The sequence below is a fragment of the Lemur catta genome, chromosome 16 (genome assembly GCF_020740605.2).
Source record: "Lemur catta isolate mLemCat1 chromosome 16, mLemCat1.pri, whole genome shotgun sequence".
NCBI classification, from domain to species: Eukaryota; Metazoa; Chordata; class Mammalia; order Primates; family Lemuridae; genus Lemur; species Lemur catta.
The window spans coordinates 13,882,978-13,910,652 of NC_059143.1; the positions used below are offsets into that span (position 1 = coordinate 13,882,978).

The window sequence follows — 27,675 nt, forward strand, 5'->3', positions numbered from 1 at the left end:
TCTCTAAACACAGAATTAATTAGAATATGTTAGAGGGATTTTTTTTTCCTCCAAAATTCTTAGTCTTCAAGTGAGTTTTTACCTAGGGTGATTCACTGCTTATTTTTTCATGAGAGCAGAAACAGCTTCACACATTTTTCTGATACTTCTTATAAAACCCATCACACTATATAGTGTACACATGTTTTTCTTCTCAGATAAATTTCCCTCTAAGTTTAATGTGATATATATTAGTTTAAAATATTCCAGATACAAAGGTTTAAAACTCTACAAAGAAATGTTACATAAATGAGAACAACTGTATACTTTAATAAAGTTAAATCCATAATATAAGAGAGATGATCTTAATTTCCCCCAACAGGGATATTTATTTGCTTTATGTATATTTGCTATTTTTTTAAAAACCAAAAATCTCCATTATTTAATCAACACTTAGAACATCTTTCTAATACTATAATAAAATAACAACTGTACTAGTAGTTACATAGTTATCACATTTTACATACATCATTTCAACTTCCCTCTCTATTAATACCCTACTTATCAAATTAAACTTTTTAATACAGTGTATTTACCACTAACTTTGCAATATATCCCCGGTGAAGTTGCCACCAGCTTCTGGAAGAACCTTCACTTTTCTCTGCTTTAATTTTCATCCGTGTCAGGGATTTAGCCTTGTTCTATTAATTTGATGACACAGTTCCTAATCCTATTAACCCAACATTTTGAGATTAAGAGTATGGTCTACAATTTGTCAGGGTTTCAGAAAGAAACACTAGAGGGCAGGCTGTGTACATGATCAGGAACAATGACCTTGGGCTTCCTTATTTTACCCAAACATGTTTTGAAAGTACTCATTACCCCTCTAGTATTTTGAAATAAAAAAGTAATATATTTTAAATGTTGTAAGATACAATAAAGGTATCATAAGATATAATTAGAAAAGGGTATTTTTATTTTATTTAGGAATCAACACTTAAAATTTCCCAGTGATTCATTTTCAGTTTAAGTCTTACCTAGTAATTCCAAGAGAGTTTAATATTTTCAAGTATTTTTCCAGAGATAAAGTTTACATTATTTACAAATAACTAATTCTTATGATAATATTAAGTACATAAATAATAAAAATGACACTGACATCAAAGGTAATTGTTTATTTAAAAATACTTTGCCAAGATTGGCTAAAAATGAAAGTCTTTTTTTAAACTATGTCTTTTTTAAAACCACATATTTAGCTGGTATTTAATAAAAATATATAGTTAGTGTGGGACAACAATAATATAGATTATCATGTTACTTATAATAAGCTGGTATCAAAAGAAAAAGAAAAAGAAAGGACTCATTAAAGCCTTAAAATTTAAAAAAAAGATGTTTCCATTTAAGATATACAGGGCATCCCAAAAGTCATAGGGGAAATGGAAAATTGTAGCAAACATAACTTTATTTACAAAATATTCATTACAAAATTTCACAAATTTATTTTGTAAAAAATTATTTTGTAAAGAAATTATTTTGTAAAAAATTATGTTGAAAAAATTATTTTGTAAAAAATTATTTTGTAATTCCCCACTGGCTCCAAAAATAAAAAATAAATAAAAAATAAAAACAACTTGGAGAGCTGTTAGTCATGATAGCCAGCTCTAGAATCTACAGTGATGATGTTTTTCTGGTCACTGAAGTTTCGAGATCATCCTGGACCCCATTTGAAGGCTTTGAGGAATTAGCCAATCAATAGTTATTATGTGCTCAGTACTTTTCTAAGTGAGTCCGACCTTGACAATTCTGAACTGATCCACCTGCCTTTCCAGGGCCCTTAGAAGTTGGTCCTTGTCCCTGGGCAATATGCAGTCTGGAGTGTCTCTCTGTGACACTCGGGCACAGAGAGCAATTCCAGGACACACTGCAGGTCCAGCCCACACCCCATTTCAGCTGTCTTCATTCTCCACGACTTCTCTGTTTCAGCTGGAAACCTCTTAGCTGTGTTGGAAAACAGACCAGCTCAAAGGAAAACTTGTACTATTATTATTTTAAGTAGCCTAATGTCGCTTTTGAGCAACTACAATCCACACCTCTAAACAGATGTGTCCTATCCTGCAAGATGCCTGGTTGGTCAGTGGAGGAAGCAGAATTTTGGGTCTTTTTCTCACGAAGAGAAGAGCAGAGTTCTGGAAAAGTCAGTCGTAAGAAATCGTCCAGCTCTACTCTGACTCCATGCACCCTTGCTCATTAGTGTGCTGCTGTCCAAGTTGGGGTCTGTTTGAAGTCATGGTTGCCATCTGCACATTCATTTTCAACACACCCAAATTTCATTGAAAATAGAACCAGTTTTTAGGAAGTCCAGTGGCTCACCCTCTAGTAGCAGATTTTTTTCTTTAATCCATGTTCCTCCTTTAAGTGCAATTTCTGAGAACAGAACTTCATTGCTAACTAGTCCTAATTGCTTTTAAAATGTTTTGAAGCTTCCAAAAAGGTTTTTCCTCTGATTACTTCATCTGTTTTCACAGTTGCTATTTTGTTCTTAAGAATAAGCAATACTTCATGCAAATCCGGTCACTTCCATAATTATGACATCATTATGCTCAAGATTTAAGTGGGTTATAAAATATTATAGATAGCTGGTTGGTAATTAGGGAGACCTAGAAGCAAGGACATCTTAATTAAGAAAGATGGCAAGAGGTTGCCTGTGGTATCAGCTGCGAAACAGAGCAGTCAGACAGATGGACTTCAAAATGTCAAGTTTATTGTTGCTAAGCTCAGGCTTGGACAGAGTGTCTTAGATGTGTGGCCATAACAGACTCACTAGTATGTCTCCTCTAAATTAGATTTGCCTACCCTGCCACTGGCATAGCCAGACAACGTCTAGGGTTCCCACTGGGCGCGTGGCTGGGAGCAGACCAGGAACCTGCTCATGTTGTGTCCTATATGGGGCCAACTTCATGTCAATGGTCCCTGCAGTCGTGCAACCCACGAGTCCTGCACGTGACCTGTAGACAAGTTAGGTTTTGCTATCTTGTACCAGTAAGTTCAGAGAGGGAAAGGTTGGTCCGAGTGCAGTGGTGTTTACAACTAATTGATCACAACCAGTTACAGATTCCTTTGTTCCTTCTCCACTCCCACTGCTTCACTTGACCAAAAAAAAAAAAAAAGAATAAAAATTAAAAAAAAAGAAAGAAAGGTAGGGAAAGAGAGCAAATCCCTAATGAGTTCTGCATAACTGAGATCCACGGACTAATAATATGAATCAAATGATACTTCTGCTTTGTAGAGTGAGAAATGCAAGGGCGAGAGGCCAGGAGTGTTCCGCTGGTGGAAGTCGCTCCACAGTAGCAAGAGGCAGTCCTCCTCCCCCAGCCCATGGGGGGGAAAGTCGAGGAGCATGTGCATATGAGAAGCAAAATGAAAGACAGACACATAAAGATCTAAACAAATTATTCATGTAGATTATAATAGTAATTCATTTCATCTGACATTTCCTCTCTCCCTCCCTCCTTTCCTGACTCCCTTCCTTCTTTCCTCCGTCCCTTCCTCCCTTCCTTTTTAATTCCTTCTTTCCTTATCCTCACTCATTCAGCAATTCATTTAGTAAAGGAGACGATTTACAATAATAAGCAAAATTTTAGAAGTAGAGTGTAAATCCTCACTTAAAAATGGCCCTTTTTGCAAAAAAAAGTTGGATAACTCACTTGCTAGAAAGGTCCAATGGCAGAGTAGAAAGATCACTGATCTAAGGGATCAAGTTCCAGCAAAATCCCTACCACACTGTCGTCTCATTGCCCTGTGTTCTCAGACCTCAGTGTCCTCATCTAAAAATGACAGTGTTGAAAGAAATAATCTCCACTGTAGCTCTCAGCTCTGAAGTTCTGTGATTATCATTCGCTTATTCTCGCCAAGCTTCCAGATAGCTGGAGCGCACTGAGTTGAAGAGATCTGTAAAATGAGAAATTACAGCTACGGTATGTCTGGGATAGAGCTGCTGAGCAAGTCAAACCGGTTCATACAAATGAAAATGTTTCATGGAGCCATAGAGTACAATGTAGTTGGAAGGTAGATCAATAACCTCTTTAAAAAATTCAGACTAAACTAAAATTATTATTTTAGACTCATATAACATAGGTAGCAAAAGTAGGCGTTGAATCCAGACTTCAAAATCTTTCATGGAAAAGATCAAATTTTGACTATAATATGAGGAAATTGTATTCCACTTAACCTCATTGTGAAGCCAGAATTTATTTGTTTAAATCAGCACCACACAAATTTAATTATTGATCAGGAGGTATATCAATATCAAATACATTCTAAATTTCCATTATACCCAGCAGAGTGACCATCCTGCTTCCAACAATTTTTGCTCTCAGATCATCGGGCGTCTATGATGTGTCACACACTGAGGACACAGTGGTCTCTGCTTTCTGAGTGCTCACGTTGCACTCCAACGAGAGGGGACTAGACAATACACAACTGAATACGTAAGTGAGAATGTATGAAAGAATGAAAACTGTTATAAAGAAAATTAAATGGGAGTAATGTGCTAGCGAGTAACTTAGCAGGGGAGGGGTTTCTTTAGAGTAGGTGGCCAAGAGAGGACCCCCTGAGGAGAGGACTTCCAATATGGTCCCTGAAAGCAGAACTAGGAATTTTCAGGGCCCAGCACAAAGTGAAAATGCAGGCCCGGTGTTCAAAGATTATTAAGAATTTCAAGATGGCAACAGCAGAGCCCTGCACCAAGTACAGAGCCCTTCTGAGTGAGGGGTGCAGGCCGCACGAGCATGAAGCTGGCCCTGCCGGAAAGACGCCGCACCTCTCCCAGGATCTGAGGAAGAGCGTTCCTCGCAGACAGAAGAGCAAGTGCAAGGGCGGGAACCAACGTGGCAAGTTTAAGGTTCAGAAAAGAGGCCAGTGCGGCAGAGTGCAGGGAGGGGAGAAGTGCTATGTTAGGCGGAAAAGCACAGACTGTGTAGGAGGCAGGGTAAGAAGTCAGGATTTTTTTATTTGAAAGTGAGATGGGATCAGCTTTGAGCCTCTTTTCACTGCCTCTCACCCTCTTTGGATGATGTTACCCAGAGCTACAGACAGACAGGGCCAACCTTCTACTGCTGTCTCTCTGCTGGCGTGACCCGCAGGGATTCCAGGTTCAACAGCTCCTAATCCAGCTTTTTCTCCTCAAGCTCACCCTGCCCTATCTCCCTGTCACCAGATCTAGACATTTGGGAATTATCCCAGACTTGTATCTTCAACCCAGTGGCCAACCCAAGCTGACTGCCAGATGTGTTGCATCTGGGCCTGTGCAATATACAGGCCCATGTGAGTCAGTAGCTTCAGAAGTGCTGAGCTTTGTTATTGAGCAAGCTACAGTATGTAGAAATCGGTAGATTAAACAAGTGGAATGATACATAGTTAAAAATCAATTTTTTCTTTAAATTCTGGCTACATTATTACGACTCTGGCAAATGCATTTTAATTTGGGTTTTGATCTCCATGACAATAGGATGTGTAAAATACTGTAAGCATCTGATGATAACTGTAGCCCATCCCAGTGACCGATGGAGAGAGGAATTATACTATCAGTTGTACGGTAACATTTAAGTTGCATCTTTTCATCCATAATTGGCTAAGTAGTTGCAAGTCAAGTTAACTAAGAAAATACAAACAGGAGCATACAAATAATGTCAGAATATATCACTTGACTTGTGAAATTTATCCTCAGCAAATCAGATTTTCTATTCAGGTGGAGCATCCCTAATACAGAAATCTGAAATCTTTTTTTCCAAAACCTTATTTTTAGAGAGTCTTGCTCTGTTGCCCTGGGTAGAGTGCAACCATTTCATCATAGCTCACGACAGCCTCAAATTCCTGTGCTTAAGCAATCCTCCTGCCTCAGCCTCCCGAGTAGCTGGGACTACAGGTGTGCACCATGACGCCCAGGTAATTTTTCTATTTTTAGTAGAGAGGGGGTCTCGCTCTTTCTCAGGCTGGTCTCGAACTCCTGAGCTTAAGCAATCCTCCTGCCTCAGCCTCCCACAGTGCTAGGATTACAGGTGTGAGCCACCATGCCTGGCCTAAAATCCAAAACTTTTTGAGTGCTAACATGACACCATAAAGTGGAAAATCCCACACCTGACCACATGTGATGGGTCACAGTCAAAACACAGGCACATAACACAGTTCAGTTGCATCCCCAAGGGGAAAAAAACCCTCCTAGCCCCCTTCAGCTGCAATATAACTTTTCTACACTTGCTGGATATATATGTCATATTTTTTATTCTTAACTGCTTATGTGTGAATAAATGTAAGAAAATGATTGCTTATTGATAACATGTAAAATCAGAAATGATGGTGATGCCAAACAACCCCAGATTGTTCACATGGGTGGCTGAGATAGGGACACTTTGCTTTCTGATGGTTCAATGCACACAAACTTTGTTTCATGCACAAAATTATTAAAATTATGGTATAAAGTTACCTTCATGCTACGTATATAAAGGTATCTATGAAACATAAATTAACTTCATGTTTAGTCTTGGGTCCCACCCCCAAGATATCTCATTATGTATATGCAAATATTCCAAAATCTGAAAAAAAATCTATAATCCAAAACACTTCTGGTTTCAAGCATTTCAGATAAGGGATGTCAACCTATATCTGGAAAAAAAATTCTTCTTGTGTACTGACTGTAGGTTTTTGGAAGATGAGGACAACAGACTTAGATTATTATATTGGCCTAAGAAATTACATGCATATCTTATAAGCAGATCAAGAGGCCTTACGAAAGCTCTTTGGTGATTGCCAGATTTTCATCTGAAAGGAGGCGAGAGACTTGCTCAGGTTAACAGGGACAGATAACTCACCATGCTTGACAAAGCTTTAGTACTGGGTAGCTTGGTAGCCAAAATGTCATGGAAGTTTTGTTTTTTTTTTAAATCAGAATTTTGAATTAATATGACTTTCTTATAGTAGGTGAAAGTGAATAATTTTTAAAATTACATGTCTACATTAAAAAACAAACCAACAAGAAAACACCTCCTGGATCACCAAGATCAGATAATCCCTAGGGGATTTTTGCATCACCTACTTTGGCCTGTGCATTTGTTGGGGTCCCAGAATAAAACAGAATTCATCTCCTATGGTTCAAATGAAGAGACATTAAGGATGGGGCTTACTAGCTATGAGAGGGCAAGGGAAGGAAATGGTGATTCTGGAGCCCAGGGAGTGCCAGAGCCAGGACTCTAGGGGGACGCCAGGAAGCCAGCAGGCTGAGGTGACTCAAGGGTCAACCTCCCCAGGGCACAGGGCAAGACACAGGGGCAAGGGGCAGCCTCAAACAGAATACCTCACTGTGCTTTGGGCTGGCACCCATGCAGCGGCTCCCAGTCCTCACCAGTGTTTTCTAGGTGCAGGGGCTGCAGGTCCTCATTCTGCACTGCGCAGTTGACAAACTACTCAGGTGCACATGACAGTTCAAGGACTGGGTATGACTGTAGACTTGCTTTCTTTTTTCCTGACATCTAGTTATCTTCCACAGATGAAGGGGCAATTGGGTAAAGTGCACAAAGGGTACAAAAGAGGTTTTAGGAAGACCTATTTAAATGATTACGAATAGTCCATTAACACGGCAAAGTGGTGGGAACTGAAGGTGAACTGGCCTTGCCATGGTGGGGGTTTAAATGGGGGGAAGGCTAAAGAGAGGCCCGAGAACATTTCTGCTCTAAACACGCTGGGAGCAATCACACCTCACTTTAATTTATTTTTGTTTGTGTGTGTGCGTGTTTCTTTCATTCATTCATTCATTCATTTATTTATTTATGTATGTATGTATTTTGAGACAGAGTCTCGCTGTGTTGCCCGGGCTAGAGTGAGTGCCGTGGCGTCAGCCTAGCTCACAGCAACCTCAAACTCCTGGGCTCAAGCGATCCTCCTGCCTCAGCCTCCCGAGTAGCTGGGACTACAGGCATGCGCCACCATATGCCCGGCTAATTTTTTCTATATAATTTTAGTTGGCCAGATAATTTCTTTCTGTTTTTTAGTAGAGACGGGGATCTCACTCTTGCTCAGGCTGGTCTCGAACTCCTGACCTCGAGCGATCCGCCCGCCTCGGTGTTTTATTTTTTATTGTAATATATTTTTCTTTTCATCTCTAAATCTTTGATGAAATCGCTTTCATTTGAGAAAAGCCTGCCCCCAAAGGAGGCCAGTGGTCAGTGTGGAGAGAGCCGGGGCAGAAGGCCGAGGGCGCGGGTTCCCGTGGCGGTGACTGCGGTGTCGGCTGCGGCTGGGGAGGCTGAGGGGGAGTGAGGGGTTGGCGCGGGGCGACCGGAGGGTCAGAGCTGGGCCCGGGGACCCGGGGAGAAAGGCCGCGAAGCAAGGACTCCCACCTGAGGAGAAGCTGGACTCCCGGGCTGTGAGGTGCGCTGGGGCCCCGGAGCGGGGTGGTCCCGGGTTCCCTCGGAGAGAGGGTGCCAAAGGGCGTCGTTTCCTCCCTGCTACTTTGCCCCTAGAGCCGAGCCCTGTGGTGGGGGCTTAGACGTCAGGCTGGGCACACCCTGGGGACGGAGGGGTAGGGGACTGTGGCCTTCCTCCTGGCCCTTGGGCCTGTACCTTGGTGGTAGCACATTCCAAGGCAGCACCCCGATCCCGGAGCGCCCGGGAAGCAGTTCACGGAGGTGCCACGTGCCAGCTGGGGAAGGGGACTGTCCCTCCAATGATCCACAGGGTAAGGACTTGAATTGTTCTTGCTTGAGTATTAAAGGGCAGTGTGATCCTGGAAGGCAGAAAAACTAGGGGACATTTGGGTTCCGTTGAAATTCATTAAAACACAGAATAAGAAAGAAAATAAAAGGACAGTACCCTGGAATTATTATTCGAAAGTACACGATGTAAAACACCGTGCGCGGGCGGCGGGCGGGGGTTGGGGGGATACCATGCACATTTTCCTCATATGTGTGCTCTGTCCTCATTTTTGACACTTTCCATGACTGTGTAGAATGTTCTTTCTTCAAATTAAAACTCATTTATAAAAACTATTTGAGGAATGCCGTGATGTAATAATGCTTAATAATAATAGCACATTACAAAATGGGAGCTCAAGCAACTAATATAACAGAATTTGTAGGCCGGGCACGGTGGCTCAGGCCTGTAATCCTAGCTCTCTGGGAAGCTGAGGCAGGAGGATCCTTTGAGCTCAGGAGTTCGAGACCAGCCTGAGCAAGAGCGAGACCCCGTCTCTACTAAAAAATAGAAAGAAATTAACTGGACAACTAAAAATATATAGAAAAAATTAGCTGGGCATGGTGGCGCATGCCTGTAGTCCCAGCTACTTGGAAGGCTGAGGCAGGAGGATTGCTTGAGCCCAGGAGTGTGAGGTTGCTGTGAGCTAGGCTGACGCCACAGCACTCTAGTCCGGGCAACAGAGTAAGACGCTGTCTCAAAAAAAAAAAAAAATTTGTAAAACATCAATATTTTTTAAAAGCCAAAACAAAGATCATTCTAAATTAACATAAGTATTTCAAATGATTGTACTGAGACCAATCATCTTTATCCATGTTGTCAAGTTTTACTTTAGATTTTAAGTTCATAGTTCGCATATTAAATTATTGTTTTATGTGTGTGTAATGAACGAAGTTGCTTACCATACTGACACAGCCTGACCCTGGCCTATCTCTCTGCACGATCTCCGGCTACTTCCTTCCGCACACTTTGAGCTGCAGATGCCCTAACTGCGAACGTTGCGTGACTGCACCATGGTTTATTTTCTCTCCATGCCCTACATTGCCCCTTCCAGGTCTTTCTCCTACTTCTTACTTATCAGTGTTCAGCTCAAAAGGCATTTCCTTCTCTCCACTCTCTGGGCACCATTAATTGCACCATTCTATTAATATTTGTGTATACCTCTATTATTGCACTCACCTTTTTTATTTCAATAGTTTGTTTTCCTGTTGAATCAGTTGGGGTCTGCACAGGAAACAGAAGGACACTCAGAGAAAATTATGACAATAATTTTATAATATGAAGGGACTGTTTTCAGAAGTGGGCAGAATTAAGGAAATCAATTGTTAGATACCAGAGCCCAGTGAGTGCTGGAGCCTTGGAGAAGGAAATTGCAATTGCAGAGGGACTGCCAGAGCTGCCATGCCAAACCAATACATCCCGTTGGCTGAACTCGATCGGCAGCCAAGGAGCATGGAGTTCAGTGACGCAGCTCACAGAGATCCAATCCTTGGGGCACAGAGCAGGGCAGAGAATGGTGGAGAATAGATCTGGGGGAGAGGGTGACAAACAGAGATCAGCTAGCACAAATGTTTATCTCCCTGCTAAATGGAATGTTCTTGAGGGCAGGACCATTTTTCACTCATCCTTGTAGCCCCAGCACCTAGCACAGGGTTTGGTCCAGAGTAAGCATTCAATAAATCTTTGTGGAAGAGTGAGCTACAATGTTAGGGCATATACTACATTTAACTTAGTATTTGAGAGAAGACAGGCAGGCAGGTAAGCTGTTTATTAGCTATCTTTGCCCTATTTTCATTCACAGTCATGCACAATTTTTTTTTGTGGTACAAGGTCTCCCTCTGGAGTGCAGTTGCATAATCATAGCTCACTTCAGCTTAGAACTCCTGGGCTTAAGCAATCCTCCTGCCTTACTTAGCCTCTTGAGTAGCTAGACCTACAGGCACATGCCACCATACCTGGCTAATTTTATTTTTTTAAAGATGGGGGTCTTACTATGTTGCCCAGGCTGGTCCTGAACTCCTGGGCTCAAGCGATCACCCTGTCTTGGCCTCCCAAAGCCTTGGGATTACAGGCGTGAGCCACTGTGCCCAGCTCACAATTGTTTTTATACATTTCTTGATCTATCTAATGTAGATGACAATAGCACAACCAGGACAAAATTAACTGAAAAGGTTAATTTCAATCATCCTGTCTTGCTGCATTCAGGCTAATAGCTCCAGAAGCAACAGAAACCTGGAAATAAAAGCATCCATGTGGAACTATCAGCACCAGACACAAAACTTGAGAACCATAAAATATTTCAATTAGTGATGCTTGTCTAGCAGTTGAACAACATCGTCTCCAGATCCTGGCACACAGTAGGCAATTAATAAAAGCTCATTGACTGTCTGGAGTCAGGCAAGCCAGGCAATTTTTTTGAGGCACGAGGTAACTTTAATGAGACAGATGAGGCCATTGAGTAGGGTGACCAACTGTCCTGGTTTGCCTAGGACTGTCCTGATTTTAGCACTGATAACCCCTCAGCCAGAGAAACGCTTAGTCCCAAGTAAACTGGGGCAGTTGGTCACCCTATGATTAGTGTTAACTGGAAAATGTAGATTTTGATTCTTTACGATATAGCCTCATTGAGAGGTATTATTCCAAGATGATTAAGTTATTATAGCTCTTTGACAGTTATCTTGAGTTTTGTAAAACTTGAAACCTTTTCTAACTGGGATCTGGTAACTTCACTGATGAACCAATGAAGAAGTCCTAAGACAAACCCTTCACTGCCAGTTTTCTCTTAATCCCAATCCTTATAAAAATACTTAATCTAATTAGTTCCTCAGGTATAAAATCAAAACGTACTGTAGCGTATTTCTAGAAATAACAAGCCTGTCTTGCCACAAATTTCCTCAGGTTTCTGGATATAGTTCCAAATACCTTGTCGGCCTTCTCCTCTGTAAACTCCAAGTCCCTCGTTCTCATAATCTACATGAGAAATATACAGACACAAGTATTGCACCACTGACCATTTTAAATCTCTGCATACGTTAAGCAAGAAAATGGTTGAGAAGAACATAAGACTTTTTGCAGCTGAACTATGGAAACTTGATATGCAATACAACTGCCTGGTTCTTCAACCAGATAAGCTCCTTTTACAGCAAGAAACATCATGTAGAGACTGATTTATGTATTCTTTTAAGTAAGTCCAGAAATATTTAGCAGTATATAGTATTTATAATTAGTGAGAGATTCTAGAAAACAAATGGACAAACGGATTCCTTGATGCTTGCTAGGAAAGGCTAATGCTACTGTAGAAAATTAAAAAATAAAATCCAACTACTGGGTTCAGTGACAACATGCAAATGATAATCCACCAAATAACAGTTTGTGCTGAAGAAGAATAGACAAACTAGCCCCCCAAATTAAGAGTTGTCTATGTGATGTGATATTAAGGGAAATAATTTAGTAAATACTTATGATTTAAATCATTATATATTTTATGTTTATGGTAGTCACTGATTTTTTTTTATGATCAAGTTTCTTTTGTTTTTATTTCAGCTTATTATGGGGGCACAAAAGTTCAGGTTATATATATTGCCCATGCCCCCTCCATCCCCCTGAGAGTCACTGATATTTTTGATGATAAAAATAAATTTGGTGATAAAAATACATTATTAAAATAAAGCATTTGACCATTTTTTTGTTTTTGAGATGGGGTCTTGCTATGTTGCCCAGGCTGGTCTTGAACTCCTGGGCTCAAGCAATCCTCCCACCTCAGCCTCCCAAGTAGCTGGGACTACAGGCACATGCCATCTTGCCCAGCTCATTTTAATCATTTGAAAATCAACTATTTCTAAAATTTAAAAAATTACCTAAACATTTTAAATGACCATCACCTGAAAAAAACTACTAATAATGAGAACTACCTTTATTGAGCACCTTATACTGTATCAGGTACCATGTTAGACGTTTTGCATAGAACCTCAGTTAATCCTTTCAGCCCTATAATATGAGCATTACCAACCCTATTTTATAGGTAAATAAAACAAGGATCAGAGATGTTAAGTAATTTGCCCTATATCACAAAGCTATGAGAAACCCAGAATTCTATCTAATCCAAGTCTCTTTATTCTTTCTACTGTATCACATAATTACCTTAAAAGCAAAACACTTAAAGACCTATAAAAATACTATTCTGGCAACTATATTAGTTTGCTTCTCTATAGGTAATTCAATTGTGTTTTGCTAATTAAAAGTGAAGTTAAATAAGAAACTTTATGTAGCATTATAAAATCTATTGTAATCATACTTTTTGTGTGTTGTAGAAGTAGTTAAACTATTAGTGCTTGTTGAATGGTACTTGCTAATCATTGTACTCATTTTGCTAATTTGCTCATATATTTCAATTTCTGAAAAAGTTTCCAAAAGCTGTTAAAAAGAAAACAGTGGACATATTTTTGAAGTATAGTAAATCGGAACAACATGGGCACATGCTAAAGATTAATTTGGGATCATTTACATATATGGCGTTCTGGAAAAAAAAGGAGGTGCTCTTTTTTAAGTGCAAAAGAAGGAATGCAACCTATTTCTTGCAAGGGCATATGAGTGGATCTCATAATTCTCACACATGGCTTTGTTTTCAAATTCTTGAAAGTGCAGAAATTCTTTTAATTTAAAGGTGAGCCCATGGAAAATCTGCACCAGCTGTAGAAAGCCATCCAAGAACTCAGTGCCACAGCCACTCTTTCAGCTGTGACACCACCCCAGGGTGATCTGACCCTCTGCTCACCACTGTTCTAAATTATCAAAGAGAGAGGGACGTCTGTACCACTGCCACAAGCAAGATGCCTCCATGGAATTAATTGTTTCATTAGCTGATACTGCCTAAAGGATGTTGAGTATAAGGGAACTCGGGCAACCTTTGGACTCAAGAGAGGCTCTAGGCTGTCCAAGAAAGGAAGAGCTGGCAAGTGTCTAAATTCAGTTCAATAGTAAGACTTAGGAAACAGCCATGCCTCATGCACTATTTGAGGGACCTCGAAAAACAGATCATCGTGACTTTCTTCAAGGTCACACAAAGTTTAAGTGATTTTTACTATCCCACATTCCAACGTGTCCTTTTCTATGGATTCATGTCCCATGGTAGTTCATCATTCCATATTTATGGCATTTTTATTAGGTAACAACATCTCATCTCTTCTTGGTAATTGTGCTGCCGCATATTTTTAGAGACTTCCTCACCCTTCACTGTCAGGACTGAGGGGTTGCATCAGTGTTGAGTTTGAAAATCCTGTCCTTGCATGAGACAGGTAAAAGTGGCTTTATTAGTATTTCTGTTTTCGGTGTCCAGAGAAAAGTTCCAGGGAGAGAAAAACAGATAGCAGCATCACGTTGTCCGCTGGAGAGATCTGTGTGTTAAAAGTAGGCTAAGCTAGAGTAATCGGCTTAACATAGCCGTGAATAGTGTATGCAGCTCTTCACTCCATTAACCCGGGTTAACCAGGACCCAGCAGGACGTGGAAAGAAATCAGGGGGCCCATCACGGTTTCTGTGAATGCTGAGTTTATCAAGTTGGGCTGAGAATTCTGTGAACTTCCCGAGCATTGATACTTGGATGTCAGAGTGATTCTTTTTCGGCTTGTTTTTTTGCCAGTGGTTCAGTAGGGATGGTATGTCTCCCTGCCTCTACCTCCTCCTCCTGGCTGTTTAGAAAAAGAGAAGTGGATTGGAATAGCCCAGGAGATTGCCTGAGTTTTGCTGGCAGCCTCTGAAGCTGCCAACGGTATTTCCACTCTCCCTGGCAAGAATGGGGAGGGGGTGGCGGGGTGTGTGTATGTGTGTGTGTGACACTCTTCTGCCCACGCCGGGGAGGCCGGGCATGTGGAGCGTGCCCTGCCTGCCTTGAGAGTGGGGTTCTCTGCCTTTCTGGAGAAATCGCCCACAATGGTAAGGGGAAATCTCTGTGTCCCGAAGGATGTTGTCCCCCACCTGTCATTCGTAAGATGCACTTGAGTGCTGCCCCCTGGAGGCATCGATGCCACCAGCTGGAAGTCAGAGCCCATAGCTCTGGGTATTAGCAACACCCAGGTTGGGAAACCCAATTCGTGGTCAGGTCCCAGCAGGTGACAGAGTGGCGAAGGCTTGCGGAGAACCTGCACTGTCTGAAGTGAGCAGAGGCCCTCGCGCTTCAGCTAAATGTTGATGGTTGTCAGGAAGGAATGTGAACTTACTGTGGAAAGAACATGCAGTTTTTTCAAAAGCAGCCAGAAATATGGATGCTTATGTGAAATGCCTGATTTTTCAAACTTGCCCACCTAACGCACTTAAAAAATAAAAACAAGCAAAAACACATTGCTATGGCAGGACAACAGGTAATATATACAACGACTTGTGCACGTTAGGTAAAGCAAGAGGGGAAAAAAGCAGTTGGTGTCTATGTGCCAAGTAAAAGGTACCTCTGAGCAGTTGCTCCCTGTGCCTGGCACTGGGCTTAATGCATGGGCGGTGGCCGGATTTCAGTGTCACGTGCCAGCTGCCCAGTCCTTTGTGTGGTGCTGTGATGGAGCCGCCAAGCGCATCTGTACATGCCAGTTTCTTTTTAAAAAATTATTTTGGGCAGTTAGTGGTTGTATATATTTCTAGGATACGTGTGATGTTTTGATACAGGCATACAATGTGAATTAATCAAATCAGGGTAACTGTACACGCCAGACTCTGGTCCTGGGCCAAAGGTTTATAAACGCTGGATGATGGAAGAGGCCGCTAGACGGCAGGAAGCCAGTATGAATTGCAAGTCCACCCTCGCTAAGGGGCCATAAAATTTTTAAATATTTTCCCCCTGCTGGGTCCCCAACCTCCTATCCAGTAGTCCTGGATGGTGGATGTTGGATCCGCCGGCATGTTTTCCTGAGATTATTATACTTTACATGTGAGAAAGATGTATTTACTTACCTGCTTTATCTTTTTTTGGTTCACTTTACCTATTATTATTTTTAATATCTTCCCTTTATCGACCTGCTGTGTGTTGGATTACTTTATATAAATTATTTCTGATTCTGACAACATCCTGACAAGGAAATATAATTCCTCCTATTTCACAGATGAAGGCACTGAGGCTCAGAGAAGTCATTTTTCCCAAGACAAGCCAGGAAATGGTTGTGCGGAGCCTCAAACCCAGGTCTGTCTCACTAGGAAGCTGATGACTTTGTTACTTTTACCTGAGAGGACAAAGCCTGTGTCTTTTCTCCCTAATGTCACCTAATGAAGGTCTATGCTATTTGAGCCCTTGATGCATGAGAATCTCTATTCGGTGCCTTTTCTCTCCCCTTTTTATGTCTTAATAAATGTGAGAACAGTTCTCTTACAGCAAATAATGCATCTGTGTAGTATATAACTTTGAAAATAACATCACCAGATGCACACATCAAGTGAATGTGGTTCCTTCAAAATACTGGGTAGCTTTGGTGATTAGAGACTTATTCCAGGCTGGGCGCAGTGGCTCACGCCTGTAATCCTAGCACTCTGGGAGGCTGAGGCAGGAGGATCACTTGAGGTCAGGAGTTTGAGACCAGCCTGAGCAAGAGCGAGATCCGGTCTCTACTAAAAATAGAAAGAAATTATATGGACAACTAAAAATATATACAGAAAAAATTAGCCAGACATGGTGGTGCATGCCTATAGTCCCAGCTACTCGGGAGGCTGAGGCAGGAGGATTGCTTGAGCCCAGGAGTTTGAGGTTGCTGTGAGCTAGGCTGACACTACAGCACTCACTCTAGCCCAGGCAACAGAGTAAGACTCTGTCTCAAAAAAAAAAAAAAAAAAAAAAGGAGCCTTATTCCAACGATGCTGTTCCCAGCCACCACCTTTCTGGTACTTCTCTTTTGGAAGTGCCTTCAAAGTCAGTTTACAAACCACTCAAAGAAATTAGGCTAATCATTCAGGTGCCATTTACTGTTTTAAACCACAAATGACAATACCTAACTTTTCCAGACACTTTATCAGATTTGACTACAAACAACTTGAAGCTATTTCAAAAAATTAAGTCCAGTCTCAATGGAGAAAGATTTGCCTCTTGAGAATGTTCAGAAGAATGTACTGGAAGTTTTCAGGTTGTCTCCAAAAGAAGACTTCCAAAAATGTTCTGAGACCAGCAATACCATTGGTTAAGTGTATGAACTTTGAAGGGGATATTTATTGAATTAGATGGGTCTGACAAGTTGGTTAAGTTAAATAATTAGGGTAGTGGTTTTTTTGTTCATTGGGTTTTTTGGTTGCTTTTTTTTTTTTTTTTTTGAGTCGAATCTCACTCTGCTGGCAGTTCTACAGTACAGTGGCATCATCACAGCTCACTGCAACCTCAGACTCCTGGCCTCAAGGGACCCTCCTTCCTCAGCCTCCTGAGTAGCTGGGACTACAAGCATGTGTCACCATGCCCAGCTAAGTTTTTCTATTTTTTGTAGAGACAGGGATCTCACTCTAGCTCAGGCTGGTCTTGAACTCCTGGTCTCAAGTGATCCTCCTTCCTCGGCCTCCCAAAGTGCTAGGATATAGGCATGAGCCACCTTGCTCAGCTCAGTATATTGGGTTTTTTTTTTTTTGAGACAGAGTCTCACTCCGTTGCCCTGAGTAGAGTGGCATCAGCCTAGCTCACAGCAACCTCAAACTCCTGGGCTCAAGCAATCCTCCTGCCTCAGCCTCCCGAGTAGCTGGGACTACAGGCATGCACCACCATGCCCGGCTAATTTTTTTTATATATATATTTTTAGTTGGCCAGATAATTTCTTTCTATTTTTAGTAGAGACGGGGTCTCACTCTTGCTCAGGCTGGTCTCAAACTCTTGAGCTCAAACGATCTGCCCGCCTCGGCCTCCCAGAGTGCTAGGATTACAGGCGTGAGCCACCACGTCCGGCCCAGTATATTGGTTTTGAGCCTGGACCCTGGAGCCAGACAGACCAGGTTCAAACTCTTCCTTTAGCACACACTAGCTATGTGACCTTGAACAAATTACTTAATTTACCCATGCGTCAGTTTCCCCTTTTGTAAAATGGAGATAATAGAATATGTAGGAGCTCCTAGATAGTGCATGGTATGGCAGAATAATTGCTATTGTAAGTGTTATTGTTAAAATCACATATATCACTTTATAGTACCACCTTGAATTATAGATCTATCCGGAAAGAAACTAACAAGGCAGACACATTTCCTATAAGTAGCCATCATCAACTGTAGTAATAAAGTGTTCTTATGTAGGAAAAGTAATTTTGTGTGATTGTTAACATCAAAATGAAATCTGGCTCTAAAGACTCTTTATCTAAATACATTCTATTTCACTTTACATCCTTAGAAACCCATGTTGAAATGGAGTTGCCTGGCATGGCATCACAGCATCAATGCCTGAAGTACCTATGGCATTTTGGCAAAATGTTCATCTAATCCATGCCTCTGCACCCTTAATGATGGGAACATAATCCTATGAAGCACAGTCCATTTATGTTGTTGCTGTTGTTGAGAGAGTCATACTCTGCTGTCCTGAGTAGAGTGCAGTGTCAGCATCATAGCTCACTGCAACCTCCAACTCCTGGGCTCAAGTGATCCTCCTGCCTCAGCCTCCTGAGTAGCTGGGACTACAGGCATGCACTGCATTGCCCGGCTGATTTTTTTTCTTTTTGGTAGAGACAGGCTCTCACTCTTACTCAGGCTGGTTTCGAACTCCTGAGCTCAAGCAATCCCGCTTCAGCCTCCCAGAGTGGTAGGATTACAGGTGTGAGCTACCACGCCCAGCAGAGTTTTTATTTTGGTAGCACATTGCACACTTACAAAAGTGACAAAAGGAAAGAAATATTAGCCCAGACTCCTATATCCAGTGAATTTCAAGAATAAAAGGGGAAATGAAAACAGTCTCAGAGGAAAGAAAGCTAAGAGAATTTGTCACTAGCATATCCGCCCTAAAAGAATGGTAAGGGAAGGAAGTTCTCCAAACAAAAATAATATGATAAAAGAAGGAACTATGGGACATTAAGAAGGAAGAAATAACTTGGTAGGCAAAAATATGGGTAAATACAACAAGCTTTCCTTCTCCTTTTGAGTTTTCTAAATTATTTTATGGATAAAGCAAAAATTATAACACTAATCTGGTTCTATAAATGGTGTAAAGGGATGTAAAGAGAAGAAAGATTTCTATACTTCACATGACCTGGTAAAATGATGACACCAGTGTACTGTGTAAGTTAGATACATATAATGAAGCACTTAGAGCAACCACTAAAAAGCTATACAAATAACTCAAAAACACTATAGAGAAATAAAAAAAAATGATAAAAAGTGTTCATGTAGCCAATATGAAGGCAGGAAAAAGAAAATAGAAAAATGAAAAATGGAGAGAACAAAGAGAAAGAAAAAAATAAAATAGCAGATTTAAGCCGTTACATATCAATATCTACATTGAATATATATGGTCTAAGGACACCAATGAAAAGACTGAGATTGACAGAGTGGATTAAAAATATGACCTACCACATGCTGTCTACAAGAAAATCACTTCAATATAACGATATAGACAAGGCGCATGGGGGGATCACAGCTTACTGGGAGCAGAAGCCCAGGAGGAGACACCTGTAGCCGCAGCCCGCCTAGGTAGAAACACTTTAAACTATAACTGACAAATTTTTAAAGGCTCAGTGTGCACTAGCTTGAGAGTTAAAAAAAAAAATCCAGGGGACCCTGTGTGGGGATGTCCTCAGAGTTTGCTGAGTTTTACCTTCAGGAACGTCACCTGATTCTTAGGGTGAAGATCAAAAAAAATTCTCCTATGCTTCCAATAGAGGGAGGGGAAGACAGCCATTTTCTTTTCTTCTTCTTCTTTTTTTTTTGAGACAGAGAGCCTCACTCTGTTGCCCAGGCTAGAGTGCCGTGGCGTCAGCCTAGCTCACAGCAACCTCAAACTCCTGGGCTCAAGCGATCCTCCTGCCTCAGCCTCCTGAGTAGCTGGGACTACAGGCATGCGCTACCATGCCTGGCTCATTTTTTCTACATATATTTTAGTTGTCCATATAATTTCTTTCTATTTTTAGTAGAGACAGAGTCTCACTCTTGCTCAGGCTGGTCTCGAACTCCTGAGCTCAAATGATCCACCCATCTCGGCCTCTTTTCAGCGCCTGACTGAAAAGATAACCATTTTTAAATACCCCCAAAGCTCCCTCTTCTCCTTAACAAGGCCTGACCCCAGGGAAACCATTTCACCAGTGGTCAGTAGACTGGGTTTTACCAAAGCCTGGTCAACCTGGGCAAATGGATACACTCAACTCCAGGCTGCTGTACTGTGGGGAAAGGAAAAGGGAAGTATCCAACTCACACTCACTATAAGACTGAGATTCAATTAAGGGACTATTGAATACTTACTTTTCCCCCCACCTTCCCACCGCATCAAAGGGCTCCTGTATAACTGCAGCTAAGAGAACTGCAAGCCTGGCACCCTATTTAAGGAAACTCTAGGAAAACCTAAATATAACAGGGGAGAAAAAAACAAGGACACCAGAGGAAAGTTAATCTCTGATACCAGAGCTACAGTAAACAGTAATCACAGCCTAAGTGCAAGCCAGATAAACATAAACCCTCATATTAAAGGCCTCTTTCCCTCAGTTACTTTTATCTGATATATCATGTCTGGCTTTCAACAAAAAATTATAAGGCCTATTAAAAGACAAAAACATGGTCTGAGGAGACAAACCAAGCATAGAACCAGATTCAGATATGACAGAGGTTTTGAAATTAGCAGGCCAGGAATTTAAAATAACTGATTAATATGCCTAGGGCTGTAATGGAAAAAGTGGACAACATGAAAGAACAGATGTGTACAAAAGCAAAGATGGAAACTCTAGGAAAGAATTAAAAGGAAATACTAGAAATAAAAAACACTGCAACAGAATGAAGACTGCCTTTGATGGGATCATTAATAGACGAACGTAGCCAGAGGAGGAATCAATGAGCTTGAACATGTCAACAGAAATTTCCAAAACTGAATGCAAAGAGAAGAAAGAATGAAAAAGAACAGAATGTGCAAGAACCATGGAACAATTACAAAAGTTGTAACATATGTGTGAGGGGAAGACCAGAGGGAGAAGAAAAAGACAAAAGAACATAAAAAGTGGGCAAAGGATATGAACAGACAGTTCTCAAAAGAAGATAGGTAAATGGCCAACAGGTATATGAAAAAATACTCTCCGACATCACTAATCATCAGGGAAATGCAAATCACAACCACAGTCAGATATGATGTTACCCCAGTTAGAAGGGCTATTACTAAAAAGACAAAAAAATAACAATGTTGCAACGATATGGAGGAAAGGAAATACCTGTACATTGTTGGTGGGAATGTAAATTAGTATAGCCACTATGGAAAACAGTATGGTGGTTTCTCAAAAAGCTAAAAATAGAATCACCATATAATCCAGCATTTCCACTACTGGGTGTTTACTCAAAGGAAAGGAACTCAGTGTATCAAAGGGAGATACCTGCACCGCCATGTTTACTGCAGCACTATTCACAGTAACAGACGCAGAATCCACCTGTGTCCATCAACAGATGAATAGATAAAGAGAATGTGGTATATATACACAATGGAATACTATTGAGCCATAAAAAGAAGGAAATCATGCCATTTGCAGCAACATGGATGGAAGTGAAAGTCCTTATGTTAAGTGAAATAAGCCAAACACAGAAAGACAAGTATTGTAAGTTCTCACTCATATGTGGGAGTGAGAAAAAGTTGATCTCATTAAGGAAGAGAGTAGAATGATAGATGCCAGAGGCTGGGAAGGGTGGGTGAGTGGGGGAGGGATGAAGAGAGATAGGTTAATGGGTGCAAACATACAGTTAGATAGAAGCAATAAGTTTTAATGTTTGATAGCAGAGTAGGGTTACTATAGTTAACAACGATGTGTTGTATATTTCAAAATACCTAGAAGAGAGGATTTGAAATGTTCCCGACACATAGAAATGATAGACACTTGAGGAGATGGATATACTAAATATCCTGACTTGATCATTACACATTATATACATGTAACAAAATATCACGTGTACTTCAAAAATACGCACAAATATTATGTATCAATAAAAAAGTTGGCACAATACAAAAAAGAAAAAGGAATGGAAGAAATAGTTGAAGTAATAATGGCTGAGAATTTTCCCAAATTAATGACAGACACATACCACAGATCCAAGAAGCTTAGGCAACACCTGGCAGGATAAATACCCAAAAATCTCCACATAGTTATGTCATATTCAAACTGTAGAAAATCAAGACAAAGAGAAATTCTTGAAGGGAGCCAGGGGTGTGCAAACACCTTACCTGTAGGGAGACAAGGATGAGATTTACATCAGACTTCTCTTCAGAAACCACGCAAGCAAGAAGAAAGTAGAGTGAAATATTTAAAGTGTTGAAAGAGAAAAACACCAACCTAGGATTCTGTATCCAATGAAATTATCCTTCCAAGTGAAAAAGAAACAAAGACTTTCTCAGACAAGCAAAAACTAGGGGAATTTCCTGCCTTGCAAGAAATGTTAAAAGAAATTCTTCAAGAGAGAAGGCAAATTATATTAATATATGTCAGAAACTCAGATCTACCTAAAGAATAGCATTAGAAATGGAATAAAAGAAAAATGAAATCTTTTATTTTTTCTTAATTTTAATTGCTCTAATAGATACTAGATTATTCAAAATAATAATAGCAACAATGTATTCAGTGATTATGGCCACCCTAGCATGGACACAATAGGCACATGAATGGAGTAGCCATTGTGGCAGAGACCAAGGCTGTGTGTGAGCCCAACAGCAGGGGCTCTTATTCAGCAAGGACGATGAATGCAGAACAGTATGTCCCTCGAGGAGACCAACTGGCCTCTTAGTGTCAAGTGGTCTTCACTGGATCCCTTCTATCCTGGAAAGAGCAGTGACTCATCTTGACTGAACTTGACACTTATTGCAGTCACAGGCTTGCCTTTTCTGCTTGCAGAGCTTCAGCCAGCACCTTATCTGAGTATTTATTCTATTGACAAAAGCTCTAATATAACTTTGCATTGGCCCAAAGGACCCACTTTACAGAAAAGTGTAAAGTATGCAGCACTTCACATGGGCATATGACCATGAAATCCACCGATCCTATACCATGTTGATAGAGCAATGGAAAAGCCTGTTGAACATGCTCCTGAGGCGCCAGGTTTCACATGACAACCAGTGAGCGCGTGGTGCCAATACTCCAGGATGTAGCATACACTCTAAATCAATGACTGTTTCATGGTGTGAGATCTCTTAGGTAGAACACATGAGTCCGGCAAACCAGGGGTGGAAATGGTTCTTACCATAACTCCCAGTCATTTACTCTTTAATTTGGGCTTTCCATGCCCACAACTTCAGACTCTGTGCATTTAGAGATCTTGGCCCCAGGGTGAGAATACTACCACCAGTGGGGACAAGAAGATTCTAATTAAATTTCAAACTGTGTCCCACCCAATCATATTAATAGGTTTCTTACGCCTGAGAGAGCAACAGTTAAGGAAAGCTTACACCCAAGCTTACACCCAAAATCAGGAGGGGTGGAGCTGCAGGCAGGGCATGGGAAGAGCACGTTTGGCACCCAGGTAATACACTCGAGTGTCTCTGGTACACCTTCCCTCAATTTTCAGGGCAAAGGGAACAAGTGCAGCAGCTGCAGCCTGAGAGGGTAGGGTGCCTGGGGGCTCTGGGTCATCCCACCTGGTAAGCTGCCAGGTAGCTGTGGGAGATGATGAGCACTGTTTGTGTCCCAGAGACCAGTTGCTATGGCAGGGGATGTAGTTTGTCCCTCTAACTTTCCTTTCAAAACCTTCCCTCAGGAAGAGAGAGAGGTTCATTAGAATCCTGCATTAGCTTCTCCCAGAGGTTATACAAAGCCAGTGGATCCAAGTGGTACAAGAGGTGGACTGTAGTGGAAGCTGTGGGCACTGCTCAGATTCCGCTGCCCACACCCCCGCCTCCTGGCCCTGCACTTTAGAACCGAAGCACTCACGCCCCCAGGTGCTGGGAGTGTGGACACCTGGCCCTTTGCAGCTGGGTCCACCCTCCCAGTGATTGCCAAAGAGGGCCACCTTGCTGGAGGTCATCCCCCTTTCCTGGGGACAGCTCATGCCCGATGACAGTCTGTGAGAAGTTTTAAAGGCCCAACTTCCTTGTCCCAATTTAGGACATCTCCTTGGGGCAAGCCATCCTAGCTCCAGAGCTCCCCATGGAATCAGCTGAGGCCTTTGTTGTAACTTGGTCCTAGCCCAACTTCTCTCTCCACCCAGTCCTGGTTTCTTCCCTCCTCCACCGGGTGATCTGAAAACCACACTCAAATTAATTCTTGCATACGAGTCTCAGACTAAGAGTCTGCTTCCCATGAAACCCACCTGCAACAATCTCAACAGTTGGACCTATCCCTTCCCTGTATCTTCTTATTTTAAATGTAACTAAGATATCCTTAGGGGGAAAAATTCCCTTTAATGTCCTCTTCTTATTTGGGGCATTAGCTTTTTTTTTTTTTTGAGACAGAGTCTCACTCTGTTGCCCAGGCTAGAATGAGTGCCGTGGCATCAGCCTAGCTCACAGCAACCTCTAACTCCTGGGCTCAAGCGATCCTTCTCCCTCAGCCTCCCGAGTAGCTGGGACTACAGGCATGCGCCACCATGCCCGGCTAATTTTTTCTACATATATTTTTAGCTGTCCATATAATTTCTTTCTATTTTTAGTAGAGACAGGGTCTCGCTCTTGCTCAGGCTGGTCTCGAACTCCTGAGCTCAACGATCCGCCCGCCTCCGCCTCCCAGAGTGCTAGGATTACAGGCGTGAGGCACCACGCCCGGCCTAGCCTTCTTAATAATTTATTAGTACAACCTTGATACTGTCATACAATTTCACCCTTAACCCTATGGTCTGCTTTTCATCTGTCACATAGATCATTAGAAAGCAAGAACTCTTCCATGAGGTCCCTACACATCCCATGGGTTTCTTTGATATGTTTCCTGATTCTTCTTTATTGGGACCAGTTTTGATAGCCCTGTGAAAATTACATTTTTAGTTCTTCCCAACCTTTCATGCCAGTTTAGGCTTGTTCTGTCCATCCTACTCTCCACCCTTGACCCTCTCCTTCTCCAGAGTATGAGCCAATTGGGAAGCAGATAAATGCACCATTAAGTGCTTTGGGAGGCTCTTCCTTATCAGTGAGTGGGATTCAGAAATATTCCGGAGCCTCCTTTCCTTGTTTGGGATGGATTTTGCCCTCAGGGTACTCCTTTAATTACTATGCTGCAGACCCCATGGTGTGTGGCCAGCCTGACTGCAGGGCTTCAGCTCAGGTTCCTGGTTTTCTTTTCTATCCTCTTCTGGGCCAGGAGCCAAGGCTGAGTCCAGTCCAGTTGGCTGAGACTCTGACTGCTTCTCCTAGTTTCTGCCAACTTTCTTTGTTTCTGGTATTTCTACTTTAATTCATACATCAATCCTTGGGCCAAGATTGGTCACCAGGATGCCAGGAACTCTTGCTTCCCAAAATGCCCCACTCCTCCCCTTGTCTTCAGGCTGATGGTTGCTCAGGTTGCATCTGTTCCCACTGTGACTGGACCTGAGTCCACGCTAAGACCTTGAACCTGAACTGTTAGCATCTGCAGCCTGGGTGAGTTCCCCTGCCCCGTGCCAGCCATCTTGGCAAAATCCTCTCTCACAGCAAATGCTTATACACCCATCACTTCAGCTAGCTAGCACCACTGCTTTGACAAATTAGTCCCCGTTAATGAGAATTAAGCTCAGAGTAGTACTTTCCCTGATTACATCCACCACCCTCTGAAGGGTAAAATTGCTGGCAAAGCAAGTGAAAAATTTTCCAGAATTTGAGCTTTTATCTTAATGGGACTTTGTATGATGATTTAATTTAGGTTTTCTTGTGACCAAAATATCTTGCCTCTTTAATAGTTTTGTTGCCTATTGTCAAAACATTAGTCAAAGCTTCCATCTCAGTGGATAGATTTATATTATGTTCACACAATTACGTTATTTAAATTTTCTCTAATTTCAGATTTGTAGATATTCAAAAGGGATATTCAAAAGATATTCAATATCTCCTTTTATTTCAAAGCAAGAAAGGCTTAATTTATAACAGAAAACAAGTCTTGTTAGCACATACACAAGCTGCAGTGAAACAGTTTACTGAGATTTAAAATAGAGAACTTCTTATATGCCAGAGCCGCTGACATCAACTCCGTATCAGAGGTGAAAAAAATCAAGTACCGAGAACCAAGTTCTAAGAATTAGCAGGGAGATAGTGGCTTGTAATTAAGCAGTAATAAGATGACAAAGGTTATGTTACAGTAGCCTAATAACTAAAATATTACTTGATCTTTCCAATGACTGACAAGTAGCTTATAATGTTATTAATATTACGATATTTGTTATAATTTCCTAAACTAAGATCTTACATTTGTAAATCTTTACTCAAAGTTATTAGTTAGCATAATCTCTGAAGCCAATTTCACTTTGCTTCAGCCAATAAAAAATTTACTTTTATTCTGTAGCCTAGGTATGCATATTGGCTCTGGGTAACCCCCAATAGATAATTTACACACAAATGAAGAATCATTTGCATGTATGAAGCCAGAGAATAGTCTAAATTGCACAATTTTCCACCACCTAAGGCAAGCCTAAACTTTAGACGGTATCAGTCTCGAGCCCAATAAGTTTGTAAATGGCCACACTGTTTTCCTTCAAACCGATAATCAATTAAGCAAACCAGCTAGGGGGACCTGAAGGCAGATCCCACCTCACTAGGCTGGAGAAATGACTAGAATTTAAGGAATGATATATAAAGCAAGATAATTTAAGACGACCAAAGAAGTGACAAGGGAACCACATTTTTGTTTGTCCCAAGAGGCTGTCCTGCATCCAGTTCAGTGGATGTCACTGCAAGTCCAGTGCAGGGCAAATGGTGAGTGGACTCAAGCTTCAGAGCCCTTTGTTTAACTTCGTGCGCTCCAGGTCTGCTCTTGAGAATTAAAAAACAAAACTCAGTTACAAGCATCTTTCAAATACTATAATTGAGTTAGAGATTTGGAAATAGATCTAGACAAATAGAGAAGAGAATAGGTAGAGAAGAAACCGACAGCCGCTGTCCTCTAAGTTCAGGTGGCCCAAAACGGAAGCGGGGAAGCCTGCGAGTCACTTTAACCTCTCTCTCAGCTGACTTTAGTAAAGGCTGGTCTTCTTCATGATCCGAAGGAACTCCTCCTCGTTCACCTCGCCGTCTCCGTCGCGATCAGCCTCATCGATCATCTCTTGCAGCTCCTCGTCCGTGAGGTTCTCGCCCAGCTCGTTGGCCACACGCTTCAGGTTCCTGAAAGAGATCTTCCCAGTTTCGTCGTCATCAAAGAGCTTGAAAGCCTTCAAGATTTCTTCTCTGGTGTCCTTCTCGGCCATCTTCTGCGTCATCACGGCCAGGAAGTCGTTGAAGCTGATCTTCCCGGTGCCCTCCTTGTCCACGTCGGCGATCATCTTCTTCAGCTCCTCCTTCCGGGGTTCGAAGCCCAGCGCCCTCATGGCCACCTTCAGCTCCTTCACGTCGATGGTCCCGCTGCCGTCCGAGTCGAAGAGGTCGAACGCTTCCCGGACTTCTTGCTTCTGCTCTTCAGTGAGTTCAGGCTTAGGACCCACCCTTTTCTTCTGGCTGGTGGACGCTACGTTTGACTTCTTAAAGCTGGAGGCCATCCTGCCGCCGCGACTGTTACCAGAATGGCTCCGTTGCCACTGCGCACGCGCGCGGGCGCCCCCGCCCGGAGCCGCGCGGGGCCTCCCCAAGCCCATGGCCACGGCCACGCCCACCGCCACGGCCACGCCCACCGCCACGCCAGGCCAGGCCGCTTCCTGGAGCTGGCCCGGGGAGCCTCTCCTCGCTCGGCCAGCATATCTGTGGGA

The 27,675-nt window shown here is 42.0% G+C and overlaps 2 protein-coding genes across 4 annotated transcripts in view; both read right to left on the bottom strand.

Annotated features, from left to right (window-relative positions):
• Positions 1-14,833, bottom strand: part of CLUL1 (clusterin like 1) — a 41,508-nt gene extending 26,675 nt beyond the window's left edge. Inside the window, exons 1-3 of one of the 3 annotated variants that reach the window (XM_045527901.1) lie at positions 14,695-14,833; positions 12,727-12,731; positions 9,296-9,413 (exon numbers count right to left, since the gene is read on the bottom strand). In XM_045527901.1, coding sequence (XP_045383857.1) covers positions 9,296-9,413; positions 12,727-12,731; positions 14,695-14,768 — 197 coding nt within the window. In that variant the 5' untranslated portion in view covers positions 14,769-14,833. Of the gene's footprint in view, positions 1-582; positions 663-9,295; positions 9,414-12,726; positions 12,732-14,694 lie in introns of those variants that run through there. The other 2 variants (XM_045527904.1, XM_045527903.1) reach the window with 2 other exon arrangements.
• Positions 14,834-26,861: 12,028 nt separating this feature from the next.
• On the bottom strand, positions 26,862-27,470 carry CETN1 (centrin 1). Its single transcript, XM_045527905.1, has one exon. The coding sequence runs from the start codon at positions 27,466-27,468 to the stop codon at positions 26,950-26,952; it is 519 nt and encodes a 172-aa protein (XP_045383861.1). The 5' UTR covers positions 27,469-27,470; the 3' UTR covers positions 26,862-26,949.
• Between the last annotated feature and the right edge of the window lie 205 nt (positions 27,471-27,675).